Source organism: Paracoccidioides lutzii, assembly GCF_000150705.2.
Source record: "Paracoccidioides lutzii Pb01 unplaced genomic scaffold supercont2.3, whole genome shotgun sequence".
Lineage (NCBI taxonomy): Eukaryota > Fungi > Ascomycota > Eurotiomycetes > Onygenales > Ajellomycetaceae > Paracoccidioides > Paracoccidioides lutzii.
The window spans coordinates 215,860-239,849 of NW_015440949.1; the positions used below are offsets into that span (position 1 = coordinate 215,860).

A 23,990-nucleotide genomic window follows, 5' to 3' on the forward strand; every position below is an offset into this window, starting at 1 on the left:
GCATTGGCGGGGGCTGTGTTTAATCGCAGTTGGATCAACGAGCAACATTATGGTGTCTTTGTGCCACTCCATTCCTTGCCTCGGTGCCGCTATGCAATATTTCACGATATTGTAATCCATGTTCAAGGATAATGCATCGCAAAACGGTGCCGCCAGATGGCTTCTCGCCAGATTTCATTGGGTCATGAAAAAACAACTTTAAGCCAACAGTAACTAACATTACCTGCAAAACTTTGTTTCGATCACGGAAAACCCCAACATCAAAATGTTGATTAATTACCCACAATTTCCTTTATTAAGCTTCGGCATCTGAAGTAGAAGATCTGGAGTCGACCCAGTTCGTCTTTTAGTGACTTGCTGAGTATTCTACGATGTAATGAACAAAGAGAGGCTTTCATTATCAGTGGTCATCAATTACCATGGCGCCGAAATGGGATACTCTCATGATTTATCAAGCAACTTTTTAGAGTAATACTCCGACCGTCATTATGGAGATGAAACATGACAACGAGGGCAACGAAATGCTGTCCCGGACTCAATATCGAGGCGAGTCTTCCGCCAAACGGAAAACATGATAATTAACTGCCTTCTCAAATCTTCCCTTTTGGCGGCAGAGGACAGGGATCATTAAACAGATTCGATTGATGGAGTACTGAGGACATATTTTTTGCGCTGCTGATTTTCCCTTTCTTCCCTTTTCTTTCTCCACACTAGTTACTGCCTTTGATTTAAAAGTTAAATATTATCTCAATTTTTACTTCGGCTCATTTCACGCTGCGTTGAATACAATAATGCAATTCAGAAATTCACAACACCACCCATCTTGGGTACGCGAAGGGGCTTGGGGTTTTTTTTTTTTTTTTTTGTCTTTTTCATTTTTAATATTTCATTCGATTTGTATTTCTTCGGCTTCGTTTTCATCTCAACTTCAATTCCACCATCCTTTCCTTTCTCTCAGGTGTTGAAGCCTAAGCATCTCTTCGTTCAGTTCCCATATGAGCCAGTAATGAGAATTTTTAGTTAAGATAGATAGTTGGAAACTGGCGGGTAGTCAACTGCATTGAAAAAATGCACTTCATCTCTGTCGTGGTGGCAGGTGTTTCTATCCCATTTCTAACGTATTGTAACCATTGCGGCGCTACAACTCCGACTGACATTCCATGACGAGTAATATAGAATCCTGTCGAGATCCATGTTGGTCTGGCGAGTTTGCCTTCATATATCATCGGTTAACTTATCAGAATAGTGAAGAGCGGTAGAAATACTATTTGTGAATATGCTAGGATTTCAGGTGCCTCTCACTCGATTGACCGGGCCCGTGGTGAGGCACAGTTTCGCGTTGTTAGTTACCTCACTGCCCGGACTTGACAAATGTGCAGCCCCCGATTGACAGAAATGAGTGAATGGGGGAACCACCTAGCTAAAGATGAAATGGCTAGCCAAAAAAAAATACATCATCAGTTTGTGGGCCGGGACAGAGGAAATGCTATCAAACACAACTGCTGCTTGTTCCACTAATTATCATCAGTATTGGGGAGTTGGGAGGGCAGATGCAAGAAATGACAACTGAGAGAGTGAATGATAGTTTGGTATTGAAATGGTTAAGACGCATTTAGAGAACATTGATAAACAATAGTAAAAGCGCAAGCAGAGGATCGGTAAGGGTTGTCCGCAAGTAGCAGGGTGGGCACCATGCAGGCAGCTTATGCGCTCTTTGACCGTAAGGGAATATGAACGTGCTTGCCTTGGGCTCTGGGGACAGCGGGAGTAGAAAGGGGGAATCGAAATGGAAGAAAAAGTAAAGCCTTGCGAGTGAAAGATATGTCCTGCTAACATATATTGCCTTAAAAAATAATGACATGCACAGAACCCGTCTATATGTGTTCATGGAAAACGAAGTATTAAGGCCCGCCTATTGAACAACTCCATAAAACCATTCCCATAGAGCGAAGTGTAACCGCTCGCATCCACTCGCGCACTCTACATGAAAAAACCAGGAAATAATGGCAGTTTTGTGGGCTGCTCACCCTTCTCTTCATAGTATTTGTATTCCATCGATTTCAACATCTCATTGAAAACCAATGGTGGAAGCGCACGCGCGAGACAAAGGTCTTTTAAGACCGCAAGACTGCAAGGTGGTGGTTCAGGATATATATTGACAACATATTACAGTACCTCTGGGAAATGTTCATTATGGAGGGAGGGAGATGCAATTGAGAGGAGAAGAAGAGAGCACAACAAGGCAAAAACAACTTACATCCAATGCCGACCCCGCCATTCTTACCCGCAAATTTACACTGGTCCCGTTTCAACTGATAAATAACTTTCGCGAAATCATTAGCCTTCGAGCCAGCATGAACCGGATATGTGAACTATTTTACCGCATTGACCGACATCGCATAGCTTAAGAGCAGCCACTCCAGAGTGCCATTTGGGTCGTTCACTTTAGCTCCCACCCATGTTGATGCGAATAGAGCCACTGGTTTTGTGTATCAGTTAGATGGATCAGCGGCTGAGACTGCTAGAGTTGTGGGCCACAATCCGTAAGTACATGATTGTGTGCTGCCAGCGAGGGAGTCTTTTCTGATCACGTTGCCTTGTCATTTCCACGGTTGCTTGAATGGTCGGTTGCTTTTCCTTCGGCCTTTCGATTATTTTGGAGTGCTGATATTAAATCTTGTAAATATGAAGATGGAAGCGTGATTCTGAGGATCTAAGAAATGTTTTCTTTCGAGACCGTAGAGTTGTATGAGTTGAGTAGAAAATAACATGATTTATCATGGCTAGTAAATAGCAATGAGGTGTGTATATTCTGTTCGTATGTTATCCTGAGTTTTGGGTTTTTGACCTCCAGGAGACAATATCGTAGCATGAATGAAGCGGGATGATCTTTTATCAGGCATAAGATTTTCCTTGAAGGCAAAACTTAGGATATGGAACGAAACTTTGTTCCATGAGAGAAAGATATGTCGCTCCATTGCAGTTTTTCTTGAAGCAACATTCATGAGGCAGCAAACCAATCTTCCAACCTGGTTAGCTAGTTGGGTTAAACAAGGGAGATCTACTCTCTCGATGCGGAAGTTGAAAGCCAGGACGCGGAGACACAAAACATGCATTGTAGAATTTAGTGTGGCATGCTTTCATCCTTTAAATTTGTATCGTTTATGCTTCAAACGTTGGCCAACTTAAAATCAAACAATGGATCTGTTATGTTTTAAGAAGGCGCTTCGTCGGGTCCCAACTTTAAGTCAAGCTTCAGGAACCCCCTTTGTCTCGATAAGAACACACTATGCCTTCGAAGGGATACGAATAGCATTATAGGTACCCAAACTCTGCGGAAATCTTGTAACCTGTCATGAGAGAGACTTGTTATTCACCCCTTTACCGGAAACTCAAGAAAATGAGATGGTCCAATGGCTTCTTGTTTTGTGCTGGCTAATCGTCGCATATTTTTCGCCGAGAACAAACTAGTCACGATGCTTTCCAATCGGCTCATTTCCTTATCCAAGGAGAGCAGGATATGACAGTGTCTTCTCTGTTTTGGTGTTTCAACTGTCGTAAACAAAAGAAGGGGGGAAAGACGACGCGGAACGATAAAGTGTGTGTGTGTGTGTGAGAGAGAGGTGGTGGTGGGGGGGGCGGTGAGGGTGAGTGAGTGCGTGTGAGTGAAGAAGAGAAGGATAGATACTTAGGCTTGTAGGATGCGAATCCCATCAAAACATGAGTATGCAAGAAGATGGTCATATTTCCCTAGCATGGGACTATACAATGATAGAGTTAATACTTCTATTTTCCTTCCTTTATCTGCCCAAAAGTAGATATCATGAAGATGGTCAGAAATTCGCCTTCTCAACGTGAGAGAGTATTAACATCGCATGCAAAACTTACTGTTGGAAGAATGCCCAAGGTCTCGTTGCAAATGCGCATGACGCCATTCTCGTGTAAATGAGGAAGCGCAAGGGGAGAAATTGGACATATTTGTGCCACATTCACAGTCCCACTCAAGGTTAAGAGACATTGAGAAGTACGATAAAGCTAGGCCGAACGGGGTAGACGGATTGTAGCTTATATGACCAAGTTTCTTTTCCCCGAAGCTATCAGTGGCTCCTCCGACTCGCCATTAGGAGGTAGTGGATTAGGAGATGATGTGAATATATCTAAGATGGGACCTTCATGTTTCATCAGTCAAGTTGGTCAGGCGCATCGTCTTCCGTTTAGAACCACGCTATTGTTCGAGGATCCATAGGATTCATGCTAAAGACCGCGACTTCTCTACGTTATCCAAAATATCAATCCATACAAAGATCCTCCAAGAGTTGCAGCATTCGCAGCCGAAGATTCTTGAGTTCATCGGGAGTAAGGCGGCCACTTGACTCCGTACCCGAAGCTGGATCGGATGGTAAAACAAGTAGTCCGCGCTGGGTAGTGAAGAATGGTATACCAAGAGCGCGAAGCTCTGCGTCTAGAGCATTTGACATGCTTGTCAGTGCTTTGTATACCTTTCTGTCATAAGTTTCAAGCTCGAGTTTATCCTCTTCAGGGGTCTAGAGGTAAGCAGACCCATGTCAGCACAATGACTTGCTGGAATAAACCACAAGGCGCAGTTATTTAGGCATGCAATTTGACAGAAATAGATTCGGTGTTTAAGCATGTCAAATGGAGAATAACATACTGGACCGTCAGAGTCGTTTGCAACCACCCCGCCTATCGATCGTCTAGGAATGAGTGTTAATCAATGATTCCACGAAGCATCATTCTAGTTGGGCGGAACGGATTAGGAATCTCAACTTACAAGACCTCATTAATCTGTTTCTTCTTTGCTGCCCGGCCCTCTTGTTTTGCTACCAATGCTATCCTGCCCTCCCACCACTGTTTCTCATGGTCATGCTGTGAACGAATCAGCCTCCTAATCTTGGACTGAATAGTCTCATTGTGAGCCACGGTTTTCATGACATATTTCAAGGCTGCTTGCCAGACTATTATGGTGGACGGGTCAGGTAGGATCGCTGTTGGGTCTACATGCTGAGGGGTTTGTGCTTGAGTTTCATGGATAGAAATAGGAGCTGCTCTAGAATACAAATTCTGACTCGAGACCTGAATCGCTGAGTTCAAGGGAGGCCCGGATTGGTTGGGAACAGGTGGAACGTACGCCGAAAGCGTCTTGAGAACTGAGGCGAGATCTGGGATAGCATTGTTTGAGGGTGCTGCCATGACATGCGATGGGGATCTTCTTGACGACAATCCCTTGGATGAAGAGGCTAAATAGAACGGGCCTTTTTCGATTACTGCTCCACCACCAAGAGTCGTAATCTGTATCTATATCTTTATCTCTAATGACTAATGTGGGGCTCTCTCGCACGTTAACCTGGTTGTTGTGAGGAGGTTGACAGTTTGAAGGAGCCGGTGCTAGCCCTGGTCAGGTGTCGGGTCTTGGCATCCAGTTGCTTTTTGCATCATAAAAAACTTCCCTAACCAAACAACAGCGCATCAGGCAACGTCAACGACAGGCCCAAAACAGCTCTGCCTTCGGTTCTTATTTTCCTTGCTGACAGATACAGTCCTTTCGGGGCTTGTATTGCCTGTAGTGTTTTGGAGACCCCGTACTCTGTCGCGAACAGCCAATTGACCTAACCTCAGCTCCTTGAGCAGCCATGTCTCGTTCCGCAGCGGACGCAACCCGCTTCACAGCCACAGGCCCATATGCTTACTCGAAACCAGCAGCGACCAGTTCGCCATCCTCACGATGGGCGGGAGCGGGAAGCGGTCCATCTAATATGGCCCGACCGAACCCGAACCCCGAGGGCGCGAAACGGGAGACTCCCAAACAAAAGGTTGAGCGACTACGTGCTGAGGCCCGGGCCGCACGGTACGCGAAGACCTTCACCCCGTTGGATCGGCTTATGGTGAAGGGGCGGATATGGGCTGATCGTGCGCATAAAATTACGGTGTATACTCTCATAGCTGCGTCTGGTATGGTTTAATCCCCGTATCTCCGAATCCCCCCAATGCGGAAGTATTTCCAATGTTGCATAACGTTTTTAGTTTAGCGCGGCTAGCATATAAAAAGGGGATATGTTGTAGTTGCTTTTCTCTATGGATTTTATTTCCGATTTCTTATTGAAAGAGTGCTAATGTGTCTTTACATTTTGAATTTAGGTATTGCTGCTGCTCTCACAATCTACTCTGCCACATCGTTGATCATTTACAATCGCCGGCAACGACAACTGTGGATTGATAAAGAATTGCAAAAGCTCTTGGACGCAAGGAAGGCATACATCGCAGGCAATCCCACGCCCGACCAGCTCAGATTACTCGAACAGGAAAAGCTTGCGGAAGAGGAAATAAGGAGGAAAGAAGAATTGAAGAAGGAAAGCTTGTTTTATAAGGGAAAAGAGTGGCTATTTGGAGGATTGAAAATGGAAGATGGTGCAAATGGTGACCTGAAAGGGAGTGACGAAATCCCGACTGCGAGACCGAGCATCCTCGAAGCCGTGAATGCCAAGAGAACGGAAAATGGTCCCACATTTGAACAGGGACCTAACCCAGGTGGACTGGGCCAAATGGATCAAAAGACAGATGGAGGACCTAACGAACCGAAACGAAGCTGGGTGAGCTGGATAACGGGACGGTAAATACGGTGGCAAGCTCGTTCCAGCGCGATCTTCCCTGGTCATCAATTTCAGACGCCCTAAATCGCAAAACGAGTAGCTGGGAGTTTCTCTCATTTTCCTTGCCCTCCGTGAACGTATACTTTATCCCTTACCTTCTCGTTTCTCTTTGGACCCATTGGCCGGAGATTTTTCACTGTGCATTTTACCAGCATTGTTGTGGCCATTTTCAGGAGTCTTTGGCGTATATCGAACTCGTTTCCCCTCTATTGTGTACCATCACATCTCTCATCCATCGTCTCGCAATATATACAGAACAACAGTTTAATAAAAATCAGACAAGTGGTACAACCACGATTCAATCTATTCTTGCATCCTCTTTGTGGCCTGGTTTGTGGTGAAGTGACTGTTTGACCCCAGAGCTTCGTAGCTCGCCTCACATATCAGGTGAATATAGGCAGATGTGAAAGCGCTACAGGCGAGTTTATTATAAGCAGCAGAACAATAACCTTTTTGAGGCCCAACGCCCTAGAGAACAACAATAGCACCGCATTTTAGAAGTTCTCATTGATGTTAAGGTTCGTCAAACGCAAACAACCTTTGATACAACCTTGGATACAACCTTTGGAGAATCCTGGATAAACCCAAACCCAGCACGAGGACGGTTTGACCTTTCCAACGTCATTTTTGCAACCTCGTTTGCATGCTCTACCAACATAACTAACGTGCAGAATGAAATGCAGGGGTCAAAACCATCTGAAGGATATGATAATGTTTGCTTGCCAACGAAAATATACCAGGGCCGGAGTGTGGTATCCCGCAACCAGTAATGCAGCTGATCAACTTTCCAAGTCGAGTGCTATGCATGATTGAAACTCGTACGCAGATCGCATGGAGTTGAGTCTTCTTTTTGTTAACTCATATGCAAGAGTTAATTTGTTCATACAATAATACAGGGGCAGAGAACCACTGCTGACTGTTCACTACCATAACGCCGCAATCCCCCCTCCAAGTCCCCAGAAGAGCGAGGCAAATTCCCACGGTCCTGGTTGGCCGCGGGCGCGAGTTTGTTAGCGTGTCACAAAACTCCATAGCCCGGTGGGTGAAGAGGGGTTCTCCAGATTTAATCACGCCCGAAGGACTGGGACGTCTGCATTTGATAGCCAATTAGAACACCGGTTGGCGCCAACGGCAACATTCTAGAAGGGAGAGGACGAATTGTCGGTGGGCTTTGGAATGGAGAACAATATGGAGATCGAGCTAAGGGGATATGTCATTGTTACCAGGCTAGTGCGGCCAACTCACCGCTGATTTGGCTCTGATCTCTCTGCAGAAGCATGGAATAGCCGATGAGCCAGTCAGCGGCTCGTTCTTTTTTGAAAATCCAATTGTTCGGAGTACGCAGGGCGGGTTACGCCCAACGTTGCTAAACTACTCCGCACAAAGTACCTTTTAACGAAAACGAAGCAGCCCATGCACAAAGCCCATAATAATATTCTATTAATCGGCATCGCGGCAAGTCAACGAGTGAATTAGCATGTTACAATCATAACGCAGATACTGGTCTCAGCATAACTATGATTCATTTCCTATCCCTCCCTCTCCCTCCCTCCTTCGGGCTGCCCTAGAAAGATTCGGGATTATCCATACTGTTGGTGCGCCAGCTGCTGCAGCGCGCTGCAGCGGAAACATCTCAGTTTGGAGCTTGCTGGTAATGTGATTGTGGCGTTTGGGCGAGCTGTGGATGCCTTCCAAGGCCGGCTAACAGGGGGTTTATCTCAGGGATAATCGGTTTTAGCGTCATTTTTCTCAGACTGGGTGTCATCGAACCAGTCAATGCTATTTTCTGTGACGAGATCCCCGCTCTGTCAATCTTCTTGTGGTTGCAAATTCCCGTCGTGATTTTCCACTCATCCACCAACCGTATGTGCCAAACTTCGCCCTCTACCAGATTTTGGGACGGTTTATAGAATCATAGTTTGGATTCCCATCCACCATTGACAACAGTCGCTTCGGTAACTGGTCGAGTGGCTTTGCCTTGGATCAGGTTCTTGATTAGGCCGTCACTGAGCGTGGACATGCTTGTTGATTTATCAACGGCTGGATTTTCCTGAAACTGAAGATACTCTTTCCCAGATGGCGACAGGGAGTGCGCAACTTGCCATAGAGCCTGAAGTCGGTAATCGCAACCTCTACAGCGTTGAGTGATTAATCAGTGTTTCAACCATGCTCACACCGAATTCACCTATTCAGCTCGATGCAGCATCCGACGAGACAGATAGCACAGTTTACACCGACTACGATTCTATAGCCTCGACACTCCCTAATTACATATACCAAAACGGGCGACGGTATACTTCGCAAGGCGTGAAATATGTTCGTAGAAGCCTGCCTGAAGCTGTGGATGGGTTGTCACTATACTGACATGAAGTGATTACCAGTTACTGCCGAACGATGAACGTGAGCAAGAACGTCTCGATTTCCTTCACCACATATTCCGATTGACGCTAGATGGGGACCTTTGTTATACAAAACTAGAGAATCCCCAGAGAATATTGGATATCGGAACGGGTACGTTCTAAAATCCTTCCAACCCATATCACTACTCTAGCATCGAATCAGCGCCCTCGGTGTGGATATGTAACCTTCTATAAGCTAACACTCTTCACGCCAGGGACCGGTATATGGGCGATGGATAGCAAGTCTCCCCTCCGGTTGACGCGTATATCATCGAATATTATATGCTAATACTTCGATGCAGTGGCGGAGATTTACCCTGGTGCTCATGTCATCGGAACAGACCTCTCTCCCATACAACCCGGAGGGTGAGCTTCAAAAATCCAATGAACTAAGCAATCAATAGTGGATCACGTAACTGACTTGTCTCCCGCGAATGAAGAATACCGGATAATGTTGAATTCATAGTGGATGACGCTCTACAAGAGTGGACGTTTCCTGAATCGTCCGTTGACTTCATACATATTCGTTGCTTAGGGGGCAGCATACCTGACTGGCCTCAGCTTCTATCTCAATGCTATAAGTGAGTTTATCCACCGTGCATACCCTTCCCTTTCATTGAGCTTCATGACTGATTGATATTTTCTGAAGAGTGATCCGACCTGGTGGCCAGATTGAATTGTCTGAGGCACGCACACAACTTTGCTGTGATGATGGAAGTTTCCCAGAAGAATCTCTTTGTAAAAAATGGATGGTGAGTTTATGGTCTAGTGCACATGAATCCAATCATATCATAATTTCTTATCTGTCATATCAAGGCTCATTTCAACCACCCTTGTCTAAAACTCTGCATACAAGCAAAAAGGAAAAAAGGGGAAACTCAGTTATTAACAACCACTGCAGAAAGAACACCAGCGACTTGCTAAAAAATGCGGTTTTCACTTCGACGTTTTCCCAGAATTCCGCGGATGGGCATACAATGCAGGCTTCGTCGACGTTGATACGTCGGAGAAGATTGTGCCTGCCGGGACATGGCCAAGAGACAGGAACTTAAAACGTCGTGGGGCCTATTTTATGGCTCAGCTTTTGGATTTTGCACTCGACAGTTATTCTGTTGCCCTGTTTACCCGTGGCGGAGGCTGGCATGAAGAAGAAGTGCGAAGTTTGTTGAATGGCGTGAAAGCCGAGCTACGGACTAACAAAATGCATCTTTACACTCATTTGTACGTCGTCTACCTTGCAAATAATTCTGATGAAGAACGCTGACTGATATATTCATGTAGCTCCTTTTGCATCGCCAGAAAACCATTGAATGGATAGGAGAACGGAGCAACATTGTTTTTCCTTTTTTTTCCTTTTTTTTTTTTTTTTTTTTGGGGGGGGGGGGGGGGGGGGGACTCTCGCCCCTTGGCAAATCTTTATTTGCTGCGGTACGACAGAAAATTCAAGCGGAATGCACAGCCATTCGAAATGGCAAAAAGAAAAGTTGCGCCTATCATTTGTTTAAGAATTTTAGCAATTACACGAAACTTGCCTCTTCCGTCGACGCTCAAGCCCCTTCAAGTCCCATGCATGATGCGAAGCCGTTCCTGGAAATGTGCGGTAAAAATAATATCCGTTGTTCTTCACGCCAGACACGCAATCCACCATTTACATGGAATAGCAATAATGCCTGCCGATATGAAAAATCGAAGGAAAAAATTAGATATTTTATGACCGCTGTATAATTCACCTAGTACTATCTCGAGGAAAGAAGGAGTTGAAGGCTAAGAAAGCGGCACGGGAAACCTATAGAACCAAAAGATGATGGCCGATCTCTACGCCGGGTTTTTTTGTTCCATTCTATTTGCTTTTTAATATCTCGTGGTTAACTATTTCCAGGCAGAACCCTAATGAATGTCATAATTTTTCTTCACATTTTTTATTACATCCCGTCATCTGGACCCAGAATATCCGAAACACCAACCCATCCCGCTCCTCTCCACTCCATCTATTTCCAATTCCCAAAGAAAAGATATAATCGAGGTTGATATCTCCCCTTTACTCCAAGCCTATATTATTATTAAAAAATGACTTTGTCAGGGGTAAATTGGCAGTAATACTACCTGGGGTCTCGCTCACCGCATCAAAGTTTGCACGCCCAGCCACAAGGTCAGCGCCAGCCACACCTCCGCTGCTTACGAAACGATTCGGCTCAGCTCTGGTATGACTGCATACAGGTCTCAGTTACAAGCGGTGGGCTTGTTCAAACATGAGAGCTAGGGAGCCTTGGAAAGTTAACGGCGAGCGCTGCGTGCTGTTAACGTTCGGGCAGATATTTCATTATCTATTTTCATTTTTGGGCCTTTTTTTTTTATTTTTTTTATTTTTATTTTTATTTTTTTTAGGCTAATAATAGTTATCTAATGTTTAACTCTTCTTCAAACCAAGCACCTTTGTAGTCTATGAGGGAAACTAGCTAGCGACCGAGCCTTTGTTCGATCTGAGAGCTTTTCGCAGATATTGCATCATCCCGCTGTATCATATGCTAATCAGTTCAATTAATTACTGAAGGGTTCTGTCTGACTCCTTGTATTTTACAGACCCACATCTGGATGAAACGGCAGAATATATGAGATTTCATATATATTCTGCTCTCCCTTGACTAATTCCATGCATTCTTCATCCTCAATCTCCAGGAATAAGGAATTCAGGCCTTTGTTTGATATTGAAACTTCCATGTTAAGGGCGACAACTATTCAAAAGTCCTCTTCTAACGTGGAAGAGTCTGCGCACAAATCATCCTCTTCATCAAGTCTGCATAGCTGCTCTATGATGAAATGATTAAAGAGATGAGAAGTCAGGCACAGTGCCTAAATACCTTAATAAATAACTATTCAGCTTAACAGGGGGAGCAGTAGAGCAGTGGGAGCAGCGGCAGTAATGGGAAAACTCAGATACCATATCATTTCTTGATGTACCAGTAGTACATTAAGAAATGATATTTCTCTTCCTCTGATTCCCCTCTCTATTTTTGGATTTATCTATAAGCCTTTGTTTGCATCTAGGAATATTACATTTTGTATGTAATTTACTATAATTGACCTTTTACATTGTAACTTTACTGCTCCTGTTCTCTCTTTAGAACAAATCCAATCTCTAAAATGCTGTTCTCCTCAACATTTAGACATGATTTAGTAATATTCAGGAGAGTGTGTCCGTCAACTAATCTGCAAATATGAGAAATACTGTCATGCTCAAAAATTCTAAGCATCTGCTGATATATGCAAGGGATGGTTGATTGACCAGAAACTGCTCACGAATGGTAAAAAGTAGTTAACGTCTTCATATCCCTGAAAAAAAAAAAGAAAGAAAAAAAAATACTTAAGCGGACCCATTGACATGACCGTTAGTGATTCCATTAGTACCATTCGTACCATTCGTACAATTAGTCGTGGTTTCATTTTGCTTTGCGCCATGAACAGACCTACGAACACGAACAGCCTCTGCAAGATTCTCGAGCACACTGACGGTCATTTCCCAATTGATGCAGGCATCAGTTATGCTAACACCCTTGACGAGACCAGATGGTCCCTCGGGCGGCACCTTCTGGTTACCTTCGTAGATGTTCGACTCGATCATGACGCCAATGATGCCCTTCTCGCCATTCCGCAGCTGGTCCGCAACACAGTTTACGACTTTTGGCTGATTGAGATGGTTCTTATTCGAGTTGCCATGCGAGCAATCCACCATAACGATTTCACGTTGCTTCGTCTTGCGCAGGTCTTGGCGGGCAGCTTTAATGCTCTCTGGGTCGTAGTTGGTACTCTTCGTGCCGCCACGGAGGATCACGAAGCCATGCTCATTGCCGCTCGTCTTGGTGATGGCGGCCAGTCCCTGTTTCGTGACCCCTAGGAAGTGGTGGGGGTGTGCAGCTGCCCCAATGGCGTCTATAGCGACCCCGAGGTTCCCGTCTGTGCCATTCTTGTAGCCAACGGGGAAGCTAAGGCCTGAAGCAAGCTCCCGGTGGAGCTGGGATTCGGTTGTTCGGGCGCCAATGGCACCCAGGGAGATGAGGTCTGCGAGGTACTGGGGAGAGACTGTGTCCAGCATTTCACTGGCGATGGGCATACCCATTCCATTGAGGTCAGCGTAGAGTTTTCTCGAGATACGCAGGCCCTTGTTAATATTGTAGGATTCATCAATATCTGGGTCGTTAATGAGGCCCTTCCAGCCTACAGTGGTGCGGGGCTTCTCCAAGTAGGCACGCATGATGATGCAGAGGTCCGACTTGAGCTTGTCAGAGAGAGTCTTCAGTCGTCTACCATATTCTAGGGCGCTATCTGGGTCGTGGATGGAGCAGGGCCCACAGACAACCAGAAGACGGTCATCCCGTTGCTCAATGATTTCAATGACCTGTTGGCGACTGTATTTGACAGTTTTGATGGCTAGTGCTGGCTGAACAGGGTGTTAGAAGCCATGTATATCTTGCAAAAAGTTGTCTCCCTTCCCCTTATCTTCGTATCTCTTCAGATATCACCCTCTTTATTGGCCGTAAGCATCAGAACAGGTGTGACTCACAGCACGGATTTCATTCTGGAGGAACTGGGGGGAGAGGAGAGGGTCATATCCCAAGACTAACATATCAGTTAGTTCCATGGGAGTGTTTTTAAAGCGATGATAAGATTTAAGAGTCGTCAACTCACTCCGGGTGTCCTCATTGACTTCGACAGAAGCCTTGACGAGCGGCATCGTGAGGATGGTGATGTATATAGAAAAAGGGTTATTTGCGTGTTGTAGCTAGCTCTGCGCAGGGTTTTTTCAAGTCTGCAGACGACCTAGTTGAGAGCACAGAAAAGAAACCAAACACAGCTGGCGTCGTAGCGTTGCTATTTAAGAACTAAACAAGCAAGACACAAAAATGGGCTTTGGGGGCTTATGGGCGGGGCATTTGTTTTTCTGCTGGAGGTTGGTTACTTTTTTATCGTGGTGCTACCTAGAGATTTTGGTGGTGCTTAACTTTAACAGAGTCTCTTAAGGACTTCGGGCCGCGACTGACTCAGATAAAGTGCGTCCGATAAAAATTTTCTGGCGCTGCCCGCCGCCTTGTGCGCTACATTTTTTATCGGTAGATTGCACGTGACGCGTGTCAAGTTCCTCTTAACTTGGATCTCAGGTGGATACGGTGGATGTGGGGGGAAGGTTTTGGGTCCAGACAAGCCTTCCAAAAGCCACGAACAGGTGAAAAAATTGGGATCCATGGATGTGTCGCATCCCGAGGCGAGGGGTTTGGGTACGGGCTGCTGGAAAAATAAGAGTTGCAGAACCTGTCAGGGTTCAGTGCTGTTCAGCGCTGTTCAGTGTTGTTCAGTGGCTCCCTGAAAAATCCATGCCTTGGGCATATAATTGGCTCTCCGGCTTTCAGTTAACTTGTTTAAAATCCCCCAAAGCCTCCGCTGCCGCCCAATCCGGGATCTCCATGCAGGCTGAGCCTGCCGCGAACTGAAGCCCAAAATAGGACCTTTTAAGTGGTAGTCAACACTACTGGGTTTGCAGTTAGAGCTGTTGCCCTCAGCCAATTGATAAACTGCGTGCTGGACAACTCAACTTTGGGTTTCTAATGCCGATGAACCCTGCCCCTCCTTTCTGCCACTCTCTTTTGCTGGGATCTACAGGCACAAAATTCCCTTCCTGTCAGAAACATCACAGCTTCATCTCCTCTCAAAATTGAACATTTTAGCTTGAATTTTCAAAGGTTATGAAGCACAAACCGCTGGGTTATCAAGTGGTTTGACAGTAGGTTTACATCTTTGTGGCAGGCTTTCAGTTCTCTCCATCCATTGGTGGGTAATACAAAGCAAAGAAAAGAGTGGTTACAATTCACAGAGACAGGTCGATTTTGAGGTTCAAATGAAAGGATACGAGTCAAATGACATGCTGTGCTCGTGTCCTCATTGCTGTCATTACCAGCGGCTTGCCCGCATGGCGTGACTTCAAGGTTTGACAAGTCTATTTGAGGGAAATGATTTCTACTGGCAGGAATTTATTGGCGGCTACCCAGGCCACGGTGTTTCTGGACTCCAAAACTTGTGCCAGTGCCGTTCATTCTTTGTTGTCAATACAGTTGCCAACCCGCCTGCAATCCATCGCTCAGATGACTGTTTATCAACTGATAGTCAGAGCCTTACAATGTCTCTTATCATAACAGTATCATGTGGGGATATCGGAACTGATGTCAACATACCAAGCCTCCTCGCACCCGTGCAACATCACCTCATTTTCATTTTTCGCTGGAGAGGGAGGTCAGCGCGACCAGAGCTGATCACCCACTATTTTCAGCCCTCGCGAGTCGCGACGTGTGAAGTTGCAACTTAGATCGAGGATCGACCACTGGTTTGCTCCGAACAGATTGAGTACGGAATAATTTTGTCACCAGTCTCAACTAATCAACAATTTTGCAGTATCCCGTATTAAATGGAATATTTTCCTCATTGTTTTGCCCAAATCTAATTCTAGAGCCGATAACCTTCTCGGTTAGCTATACAATTGCGGTCATTTTTCCTCATGACTCTGTATTCTAGACTCCATCCATTCGGTATCCTGTCTATGTACACACGTGTCTTTTTTATGGGGACGGAGAGAAGAAGATATGCCTTTGTTGGCAGGAATTGTTCCTCAGTGCCTTTTTGCGTATCCATGTCATCGAAGTAATAACCTGAAAAGACCTATGCCTGGCAAATTGCCAGTATTATTACCATTGCCAAGACGCTACTGAGTAAGCTTTGTGCTTATTGTGCATCTTCAGGTACGCGTTAAACTTGACGGGTTGAATTGGCGGCTAATTTCCGGATTAATAAATTTCCAGATACAACTCCGTGACTCAATTTGGCGCTAGTACCTAACTAGGACTAGCGTCAGGGTGCTAAAACTCTCTAAATGCTTCTGATTGAACGCTAGGGCTCATCAGCTAGAGCACCACCATTTCCCAACAAGGTAACAATGTGGCGCTTATATCGGCTACAGTCAGCCACAGCAACCTTCAAAACTCCAAGACTCCAAGCTCCTATCTCAAACAGACTATCTCCAGGGATCAGACAGGAGTAGTATCATGCAGGCTGAAACCTTGCACCATTGTCCTCTGCAGCGCTAATAACCAGTCTGCTCATTACATATCTGATCTCTGCTTCTTGCTCGCTCCTTTTATCCATTCCTCCCAAGTTACTCCTTTCAAACACGCAGTGTTGAGACGTACCTCATACACCTTGCAATTCTTCATCACATATATCGTCTGGCTAACCGGGAGTGATGTCTGCTATCTGTTCTAAACGTCAGAGGGACAACGACTTTGAGGCGCGAGATGTGGACTGGGAGCGGGAACGACAGCGGAAGGTAGGTGTTTGCGAAACACATCCCCCAATTTCTATTTTGATACACCAATTTTGAGGGCTGGCCTTAAAATATATGTTCGCTGTTACTCCCTTCTTAATTTACTCTGCAAATTGCCTATACTGACTATCCTCTTCCCAGAAACTGCGGCCACTTCCATTCCGGGCCTCCCCAACATCGAAACACACCACTCTATTCTCTCAAACTCGCCAGTTCCTATCTGTCGATATCCTCCCAACCATTACTCCCATCGAATCATCCGATGACGATGAAAATGGTACGGTGTCTGACATGGTTTTGTCCCCTCGAAGCCAAATGGGGAGGAAGGACGACATGCCATTTCTATCCATTCGGGTGCAACCCTCTCCCGACACAGACTCGGATCTTGAAATGACCGACCAACCTCGCTCGTCGAACAACCTCTCACCACCCTCCACTGGACCGACACCCAGCTGGCCTGGGAATGCTGTACCATCGCCAATCCCCCATCATCTCATTACACAATCTCTCAATATCAGTGGGGGCCGCACTGCAACTCCGATCTACGGACATTTCACAACGAATATGAAAGTGGATGCCATGAGCCAGGGTTCTGATAATGCAAATAATGACCCACCTTCTTCTTCCGCCGTTCCTGCTGCTGCCTCAACTCCTGCTTCGCCCAGCAGTTCGTCACGAGATCCAACAGGTGGAGAAGACTGGTCGCGCCGTCGGAGACTTCCAAGCCCTATCAGCGAAGACGAAATCTCTCCAACTCACCCCTTTCCCCAAGCCAATCGAATTCTCGAACCAAATACTACACCAGCATCTCCATCTACCTCCACTCACGGTTTGGAGGAAACATCACCTAACCACTCCAGCTCAGCTCCGCAGTCCTGGGCCACCCACGCCTTGAATCAGACTTCTTCAACAACGTCAACAGGCGACCAATACACTGGAATCAGCAACTTAGCTCCACTCACCCAGGACTCCTCTGCTAGCTGTCTACAGCATGCTGTGGGCGGCGATGATAGGGATGCTTACCATTCAGATAGCTGGGTCGGGCAAACCACAACAGCTCCTATTTCTCCTCCCGCCACCAACGATATGACTCCCCGACCCGGCAAGTCTAAAATCATCATTGCTATGGGCTTCCGTTCTGACTGTGACAAATGCCAGCGTCGTGTACCTGGACACTACAGCCATATCATCCGTGGTTAGATAAAGTCACCGTTGCTTTTACTTTTGCCTTATTTCGTTTTTCCTTTCCATTCTTTTTTCAGGTTTCACAAGAAATAGCGACGACAACCAATTACCCTACATCTTTGTTTGCGAACCTTTGCCTGTTTTATCCTTTGTATTTTAACTATGAACTTATGGTCTTTTTATCTTCTTGATAGCAAAGACACACTGCGCTTGTACACCTGCGAAATATTTGCATGCATTGCACCGTTTTTGTGCTAAATGATATTTTTGATATTGGTGTTTATGGTTTTACTCATGTAACTTGTACGAACGAACGACCGGACTTAGGTAACTAGTCCCAATTGGCAATAGAATGGAATTAAAATTGGTGGAATGTATGACAAGTTTTATGAAGACTAATTTTATTTTATTCTATTTTATTTTTTGAAGTTGAACTCCCTTCCTCTCCACCTTTGTCTATTATTCCTGAGATCTCAAGTCGGCTATTTATTCCTGCCATTTTGGGTGTCTACGTATGTGGAAATGGTATGCTCTTATGGGTAAGTGGTCTCTCCGTGAGCGTGTACGGAACCCAGAGATGGTAGAGACGGATATAAAAACATATCTCTCGTTGAGATTGACGTACCACAAAAGGTTCGCGTCCTAGCCCCGGTAGAGGTAGAGTGCAACAACCACATGTTTCTTACCACTATTAGTCGATGGCTTCTCCAGGTTTCTCTTTCCGTGTCATTGGCTTCAACAACTGTTCCTGGTTGCGGAGAACGGGCCGGCATAACTCTGATAGCTACCAAGATTTTCCATGTTTTAAATTTGCTTGTATCAAGGGATAGACAAGGGGTAGTTTGTTTATTGACAGAAAATCTTAGATATATGTTTGTACGTGGAGAGTTCATAACCAGCCTCACTGGGTAGCTATTGAAATGGCACGCAGTGTATCCCAGAACAATTACGGAAACAAAGGGAAGAAAGGATATAACCCACGAGCACGTTTAAGCTTAACAAGGCAAGCGTCGTAAAAGTTCAATAACATCGCAGCCATCCCATTCCCATTACCACCTGTGGTATCACATAGCATAGCGTAGCAGATCATCGCTTGGCAGAGTAGTTGTCAAAACCTCCAGAATCTTCCTCTTATCCTCATAACTACCAATGACAAAAAAGGACCCATGTCGAAGCAAATTCTCCGCCATCTGTCATCACCCATGCAACCCAGTAGCTATCAAAATAAATCAACATCCTCCTCCGCCTCCGCCATCGCCACCACCTCCTCCACCGCCGGAATCACCACCGCCACCATCGCCACCAAACCATCCGCCACCTCCAGACCCGCCTCTCCGCTTTGGATTCCGTTTATTATAGGCTGGTTGGTAATACTGGCTTTGATATACCGGACTACCCATCTGTGGGTAGTAGGCGACAGGGCGGGATGGCGGGGTTTGGAAGTCTCGATCCTTAGAGGAAAAGCACATTGTCTTTTGTGGGTTTGTTGTTTTTATCTTTTTATCTTTTTATCTTTATTTATTTTATTTATTTATTTATTTATTTATTTTGATTGTGGAGGTTTGTTCGTGTACAAGAAGATAGAAGATATGCAGTTTTTGGTCAGAGAAGGGATATAAGATACAAATATAGAGGTGTAAATGTATCCTCTCGCTGTGGTTGAGTGTGGCTATGATCTGATTTTATAAGATGATCTGGTCAGTCAATGTTTGAGGATGAGGCCAAAACAAAATAGAGATTGCAAATATTCGTCGTCTTATATAGATAGAATCAGACCCCCTGTCACCTCCACTGATCAATCCATATATTTATAAAACAAGTCAGGTCAAAGGAAAGTGGAAAGACCTTCGATTTTGAAACACGGAAATATCCCAGAGAAGATAGTCTTGTTGAAACGATCGCCATTATTATTGTTTAAGCCTAAATTCTGTCAGCCTTGTCATTGCTTGCTGAGAACTTAACCGAAGGATATCATATTCCACTGCTAAATTGTGGATTAGTCGCTGGGAATTGTGTATGCATTTTCTATATATTGATGCACACCAAAAACCCTGCTGTACCACAGCCCCAGCGGATTGGGGCTGAGCTTTGCGCACAGGTTGATCGCACGTGGAACGCTTCGGGGAGATTCAACGTCATATTCTAGAAGACTTGAAGTTCACGTTAGGCGCTTTGGTTGATTGTAAGCCCAACTCAGCAGTTTGACACAAGATCCATAGATGGGTAAAAAGTCTTGAGGTTAGAATACGAGAGGGTTCGCTGCAAATGGTGGTTTGGTCTGGGACTGTCCAATCCTGGAAAGACACAAAATCATGATCGCCCTTAAAAGGTGAGGTTTAGAAGACAAATCCAAGGAAGATTCAAACTAGTCCACTTGTGCCTGGGATGTTTCAGTCAGTTTGGGTTCTCTATCTTTTCCTTAGTCAAGTCAAGCATTTTGTTCATCCGGTTGTTTGATATTGTCAGATCGAGTCCACACAACTGGAAAGCTGTTGAACCAAATACACAACAGATGCTCACGTGATATAGATGTTATATAAGAGGAGGAGATTGCCGAGATTTGAGCCGAAACTCTAATTCTTGTAACTGGGAAATCCACGTGACATGGTTCTCCGCCCTTAGGGTTGAAGCTCCGACTTCGCCAAAACCATCATCTGTAACAAAATTTTGATGATGGGTTTACCTGATGGGAATGAGTCATGGATGGTAAAGATTTTCCTTACTAGTTGAAATGTTGTGGAATGATTTAAAGTCCATGGTTCGTTTGCCCATTTGTTATATCTGCTCTCAGCTTACATAATGCGTAAGCCTCTCACTGTCGGTTGAGGGTGTAGCCGTCGGTTCTCAGGTGGGGATCGGGTCAACAAAATTGGATATATCAAACTGTTCGGCCCGAACATGACTATCTTGGGATTTTTATACGTTTTCTTGTCTTCAGCAAACAAACATCACCTGGGCAATGTCATTAGGCATCTTTTGATGCTGTCCTCCTTTATTCATCCCTCCCCCAAAACAACCAACTAAATACAACCTACCCAGTAATCTACCTAGTTTTACATATCAGTCACAGGAACAGCGACGATGTCGGGAACAGCGCAGAAAGGCCTGCAGCAAATCCTGAAAAAATCACCGTTAGATGTCGTCATCCTCTCTTCTCTCCGAACAGCAGTAACTCGAGCCAAAAAGGGCGGGTTCAAAGATGCCTACCCCGAAGAACTTATATCCCATGTCCTACGCGCCACTCTTGCCGTAAATCCAAAGCTCGACCCCGCGTTGATTGAAGATGTAGCCATCGGGAGCGTTTTGCAAGAGCTGGGTGGTACAAAAGCTGCTCGAATGGGCCAGATACACGCAGGCTTTCCCAACACCGTTCCTTTCCATACAGTCAACAGACAATGTAGCTCAGGGCTAGCAGCAATCACAACTATTGCGCACTCTATTTCCGTGGGCGCAATATCGGTTGGAATAGGTGGGGGCATGGAATCCATGACGCGCAATTATGGCTCACGAGCTCTTCCAACTGTTTTGTGGCCGGAGCTGCGAAATTCTCCATATAAGGATGCGAGGGATTGCATCATGCCTATGGGCATAACGTCGGAGAATGTTGCAGAACGGTATGGCATTACGCGCAATGACCAAGACATCTTTGCAGTGGAGTCTCACAAAAAGGCTTCGGCAGCACAAGAGAAGGGATTTTTTAATCGCGAAATCGTGCCCGTTACTACCAAGAGTTTTCTTGAGGGCCAACCTGAGGGACCCGCGACCGAGATTACAGTTACTAAAGATGATGGTATCCGCACTTCGATCTCCATCGAGAAACTAGCTGCCCTTAAACCAGTATTCTCAGAAACAGGATCTAGCACCGCTGGAAATAGTTCTCAGGTCAGCGACGGTGCAGCTGCCACCCTGCTCATGCGCCGCTCGACAGCAGCAGAACTTGGCCTCAGTTCCAGTATAATTGGGAAATGGGTATCGACGCAAGTGGTGGGTTGCGCTCCTGATGAAATGGGAATTGGACCTGCCTTCGCCATCCCGAAGGTTCTTTCTCAGACTGGGCTGTCGATATCTGACGTTGGGATCTGGGAAATCAATGAGGCATTTGCTAGCCAGGCTCTGTTCTGTATTCGGAAACTTGGTATTGATGAAAATAAAGTAAACCCTAAGGGTGGAGCGATCGCTCTGGGACACCCACTGGGAGCAACTGGTGCGAGACAGCTGGCAACTCTGCTCCCTGAGATGGAGAGGCAGGGAGAGCAGGTTGGGGTTGTGAGCATGTGCATCGGGACAGGTATGGGCATGGCAAGTGTTTTTGTCAGGGAATAGAGTCTGGCTTGTTTAAGCTGTATGGGGATATATCCTTCACCATTTTGTTATCCCTAATCTAATTTTTCAGGTTTTGTTATCGCATTTACCCGACTGCTCGAGATACCAGCGTGACATTTATCATCAATCTATATAGATTCTATAAAAGTTGGATTGATATAGCATCCATATATTTCTCTCTTCGCAAACACTCCAACTTATAAATAACCTCCATTATATGGATTTCTGGTATACCTGTGGGCATACTGATTCTTATCTCGCTTGGGGAATCCCGTCTGGTTCACACTACAACTAGTTAATCACGTGATCTATATCCCATTTTCAGTGTTTCTCCGAAACAAGATAAAAAAAAAAAAACTTCCAACGCAATATCCAACAAAAACGCCAAAGATGTCCCTACCAGTACGTCTGCTGGGCCCATTGGAGGCGGCACCATCTAGGATCTCCAGTGCCCTGTACGTCTGCTCGACTTGCAGACGCCAATGCCTACACCAGTCTCTCCGAATAGTCAACCATCACTCCGTATCGCGCCGACCCATCTCGTCCACCAGCAGCAATAACAGCGATAACAACGGCAACCTATCCGTCACTGAGAAGCTGCGCAGGAAAATATGGGGAACTGACAAGCCTCCAGGGCTCAATGATCCATATGGGAGTGAAAGCCAGCTTGATATTGTGAGCAGTGAGCCGGAGGTGTTCGAGGAGGACACGGTCCCTGAATCTGAAATGGGGAGTGAGCAGGGAGCCCATGTTGCTACTAACGAAGAGAAAGAGCTCGCGGATTATAAGCGTGCGGCTACTTGGGATGGCTTAAAATTCGTTGGTGCGGAAAAGTGGTGGGAGCGTCCTCCTAAAGCCGAGGATTGTTTTTATCCGTATGTTCTTTTCTTATACCCCGTTTTCCGTTAAATATCTTTCCAAAAAGTGGAAATGAAACTCTTTAAAATAGCTATCTAATTTCATTCCACTCAGATTCATGGCTATTGAGAAAACCTCGTCCCGCGACCGCTTCCACCAGCTCCTCCATCAGACCATGGTCGAATTGCTTGTCTTGGAAGACATGAATAAGCCACTTACAGATGTATGCAACATCATTGGCCATGAAGATTACATTCGCACCATTATCAGCCAGGTGGAAGTGAAACCGTCCGATGATTTCTTGACAGGAACTCTGATATTCCCCAGCGAGGAGGCGAAAAAAGCTGTCTACAACTTGTTTTCCAAACTCAATCAAGAATTGGAGGACAGCACCGGAGAAGAGGTAGAACAGATCACCTACAAGGCGGAGGAGTCTGCCCAACTCGGAGAAATTACAGCAGAAAACACAGACGAAACACAACTTGAAGAGGATGGAGAAAGCCACTTGGACCCGGAGACAACGGTTCACCCACCAAAGAATCTGGATTTCCTTACCATGTCACTTGCAGACCCTGAATTTAAATTTGCCGTAAGCTCTCTCCATTACATGTCAAACAGCAATTTTTACTACTTTCATCAAAACCTGGAGCCTCTCCCAAACTTCACTCATAGGACTAACTCGAAAACAAAATAAAAATACTTTAATAGTACCTTAAACGCGCCTCCCAATTGACTGGCTACCGCATCCCGGACCCAAAAATAGCCCAAATCACCAAACCAGTGCAATTGGTGAACATCTTGATTACTGTGTCAAACCCGAAGCCGAAGAAGCTGGCCGAGCAGCTCCTCAAAGATAAGCGTCTTACTAGCTTACCAAATGTTAAGATCATGGATAGGAGATACACGCCAATCGACAAAGAGAAAGAGATTGGACGATGGAAGATTATCGAGGAAGAGCTGATACGGAGGGGTTTGCCGGTTACTGGCCGGGTGAAGACGTGATGAAAGAAGGGCAGGAGGAAGGGGGCTGGTGGAAATGGTGGAGGCGTTAAGTCTTCCTGTGAAGAACTCGGTTTAGATTTAAGCGGTGTACAACTAAGAAGACCGGAAGTGGAAACCGGTTTTCAGAATCGCACAAGCATGTAGAATATCTCTTTGGGTTTTGTATCACGTGCATCCAATCTTCCACTTGTG

General features: G+C 45.5%; 9 protein-coding genes across 9 annotated transcripts; 5 read left to right on the forward strand and 4 right to left on the reverse strand.

The window, feature by feature from the left end:
- Positions 1–4,289: 4,289 nt before the first annotated feature.
- PAAG_01380 (hypothetical protein) lies at positions 4,290–5,211 on the reverse strand (the record flags this gene model as incomplete). Its single annotated transcript, XM_015844333.1, has 3 exons — positions 4,290–4,544; positions 4,673–4,715; positions 4,793–5,211. 3 exons carry the CDS (start codon positions 5,209–5,211, stop codon positions 4,290–4,292), a joined length of 717 nt encoding a protein of 238 aa, XP_015701241.1.
- A 440-nt stretch (positions 5,212–5,651) lies between these two features.
- PAAG_01381 (hypothetical protein) lies at positions 5,652–6,632 on the forward strand (the record flags this gene model as incomplete). The annotated part of the gene is made up of 2 exons (XM_002796327.2): positions 5,652–5,970; positions 6,157–6,632. 2 exons carry the CDS (start codon positions 5,652–5,654, stop codon positions 6,630–6,632), a joined length of 795 nt encoding a protein of 264 aa, XP_002796373.1.
- Positions 6,633–8,301: 1,669 nt separating this feature from the next.
- On the reverse strand, positions 8,302–8,688 carry PAAG_11269 (hypothetical protein; the record flags this gene model as incomplete). Its single annotated transcript, XM_015846946.1, has 2 exons — positions 8,302–8,552; positions 8,604–8,688. The coding sequence occupies 2 exons, from the start codon at positions 8,686–8,688 to the stop codon at positions 8,302–8,304; spliced, it is 336 nt and encodes a 111-aa protein (XP_015703368.1).
- Positions 8,689–8,834: 146 nt separating this feature from the next.
- Positions 8,835–10,331, forward strand: PAAG_01382 (hypothetical protein; the record flags this gene model as incomplete). The annotated part of the gene is made up of 7 exons (XM_015844334.1): positions 8,835–8,984; positions 9,050–9,179; positions 9,283–9,330; positions 9,370–9,433; positions 9,508–9,648; positions 9,717–9,819; positions 9,969–10,331. 7 exons carry the CDS (start codon positions 8,835–8,837, stop codon positions 10,329–10,331), a joined length of 999 nt encoding a protein of 332 aa, XP_015701242.1.
- A 2,097-nt stretch (positions 10,332–12,428) lies between these two features.
- Positions 12,429–13,796, reverse strand: PAAG_01383 (phospho-2-dehydro-3-deoxyheptonate aldolase; the record flags this gene model as incomplete). The annotated part of the gene is made up of 3 exons (XM_002796329.2): positions 12,429–13,502; positions 13,626–13,681; positions 13,751–13,796. 3 exons carry the CDS (start codon positions 13,794–13,796, stop codon positions 12,429–12,431), a joined length of 1,176 nt encoding a protein of 391 aa, XP_002796375.2.
- A 2,553-nt stretch (positions 13,797–16,349) lies between these two features.
- PAAG_01385 (hypothetical protein) lies at positions 16,350–17,630 on the forward strand (the record flags this gene model as incomplete). The annotated part of the gene is made up of 2 exons (XM_002796331.2): positions 16,350–16,433; positions 16,572–17,630. The coding sequence occupies 2 exons, from the start codon at positions 16,350–16,352 to the stop codon at positions 17,628–17,630; spliced, it is 1,143 nt and encodes a 380-aa protein (XP_002796377.1).
- Positions 17,631–18,844: 1,214 nt separating this feature from the next.
- Positions 18,845–19,084, reverse strand: PAAG_01386 (hypothetical protein; the record flags this gene model as incomplete). The annotated part of the gene is made up of 1 exon (XM_002796332.2): positions 18,845–19,084. One exon carries the CDS (start codon positions 19,082–19,084, stop codon positions 18,845–18,847), a length of 240 nt encoding a protein of 79 aa, XP_002796378.2.
- Positions 19,085–20,696: 1,612 nt separating this feature from the next.
- PAAG_01387 (3-ketoacyl-CoA thiolase B) lies at positions 20,697–21,938 on the forward strand (the record flags this gene model as incomplete). Its single annotated transcript, XM_002796333.2, has 1 exon — positions 20,697–21,938. The coding sequence occupies one exon, from the start codon at positions 20,697–20,699 to the stop codon at positions 21,936–21,938; it is 1,242 nt and encodes a 413-aa protein (XP_002796379.1).
- Positions 21,939–22,328: 390 nt separating this feature from the next.
- Positions 22,329–23,798, forward strand: PAAG_01388 (hypothetical protein; the record flags this gene model as incomplete). The annotated part of the gene is made up of 3 exons (XM_002796334.2): positions 22,329–22,813; positions 22,911–23,385; positions 23,505–23,798. 3 exons carry the CDS (start codon positions 22,329–22,331, stop codon positions 23,796–23,798), a joined length of 1,254 nt encoding a protein of 417 aa, XP_002796380.2.
- Between the last annotated feature and the right edge of the window lie 192 nt (positions 23,799–23,990).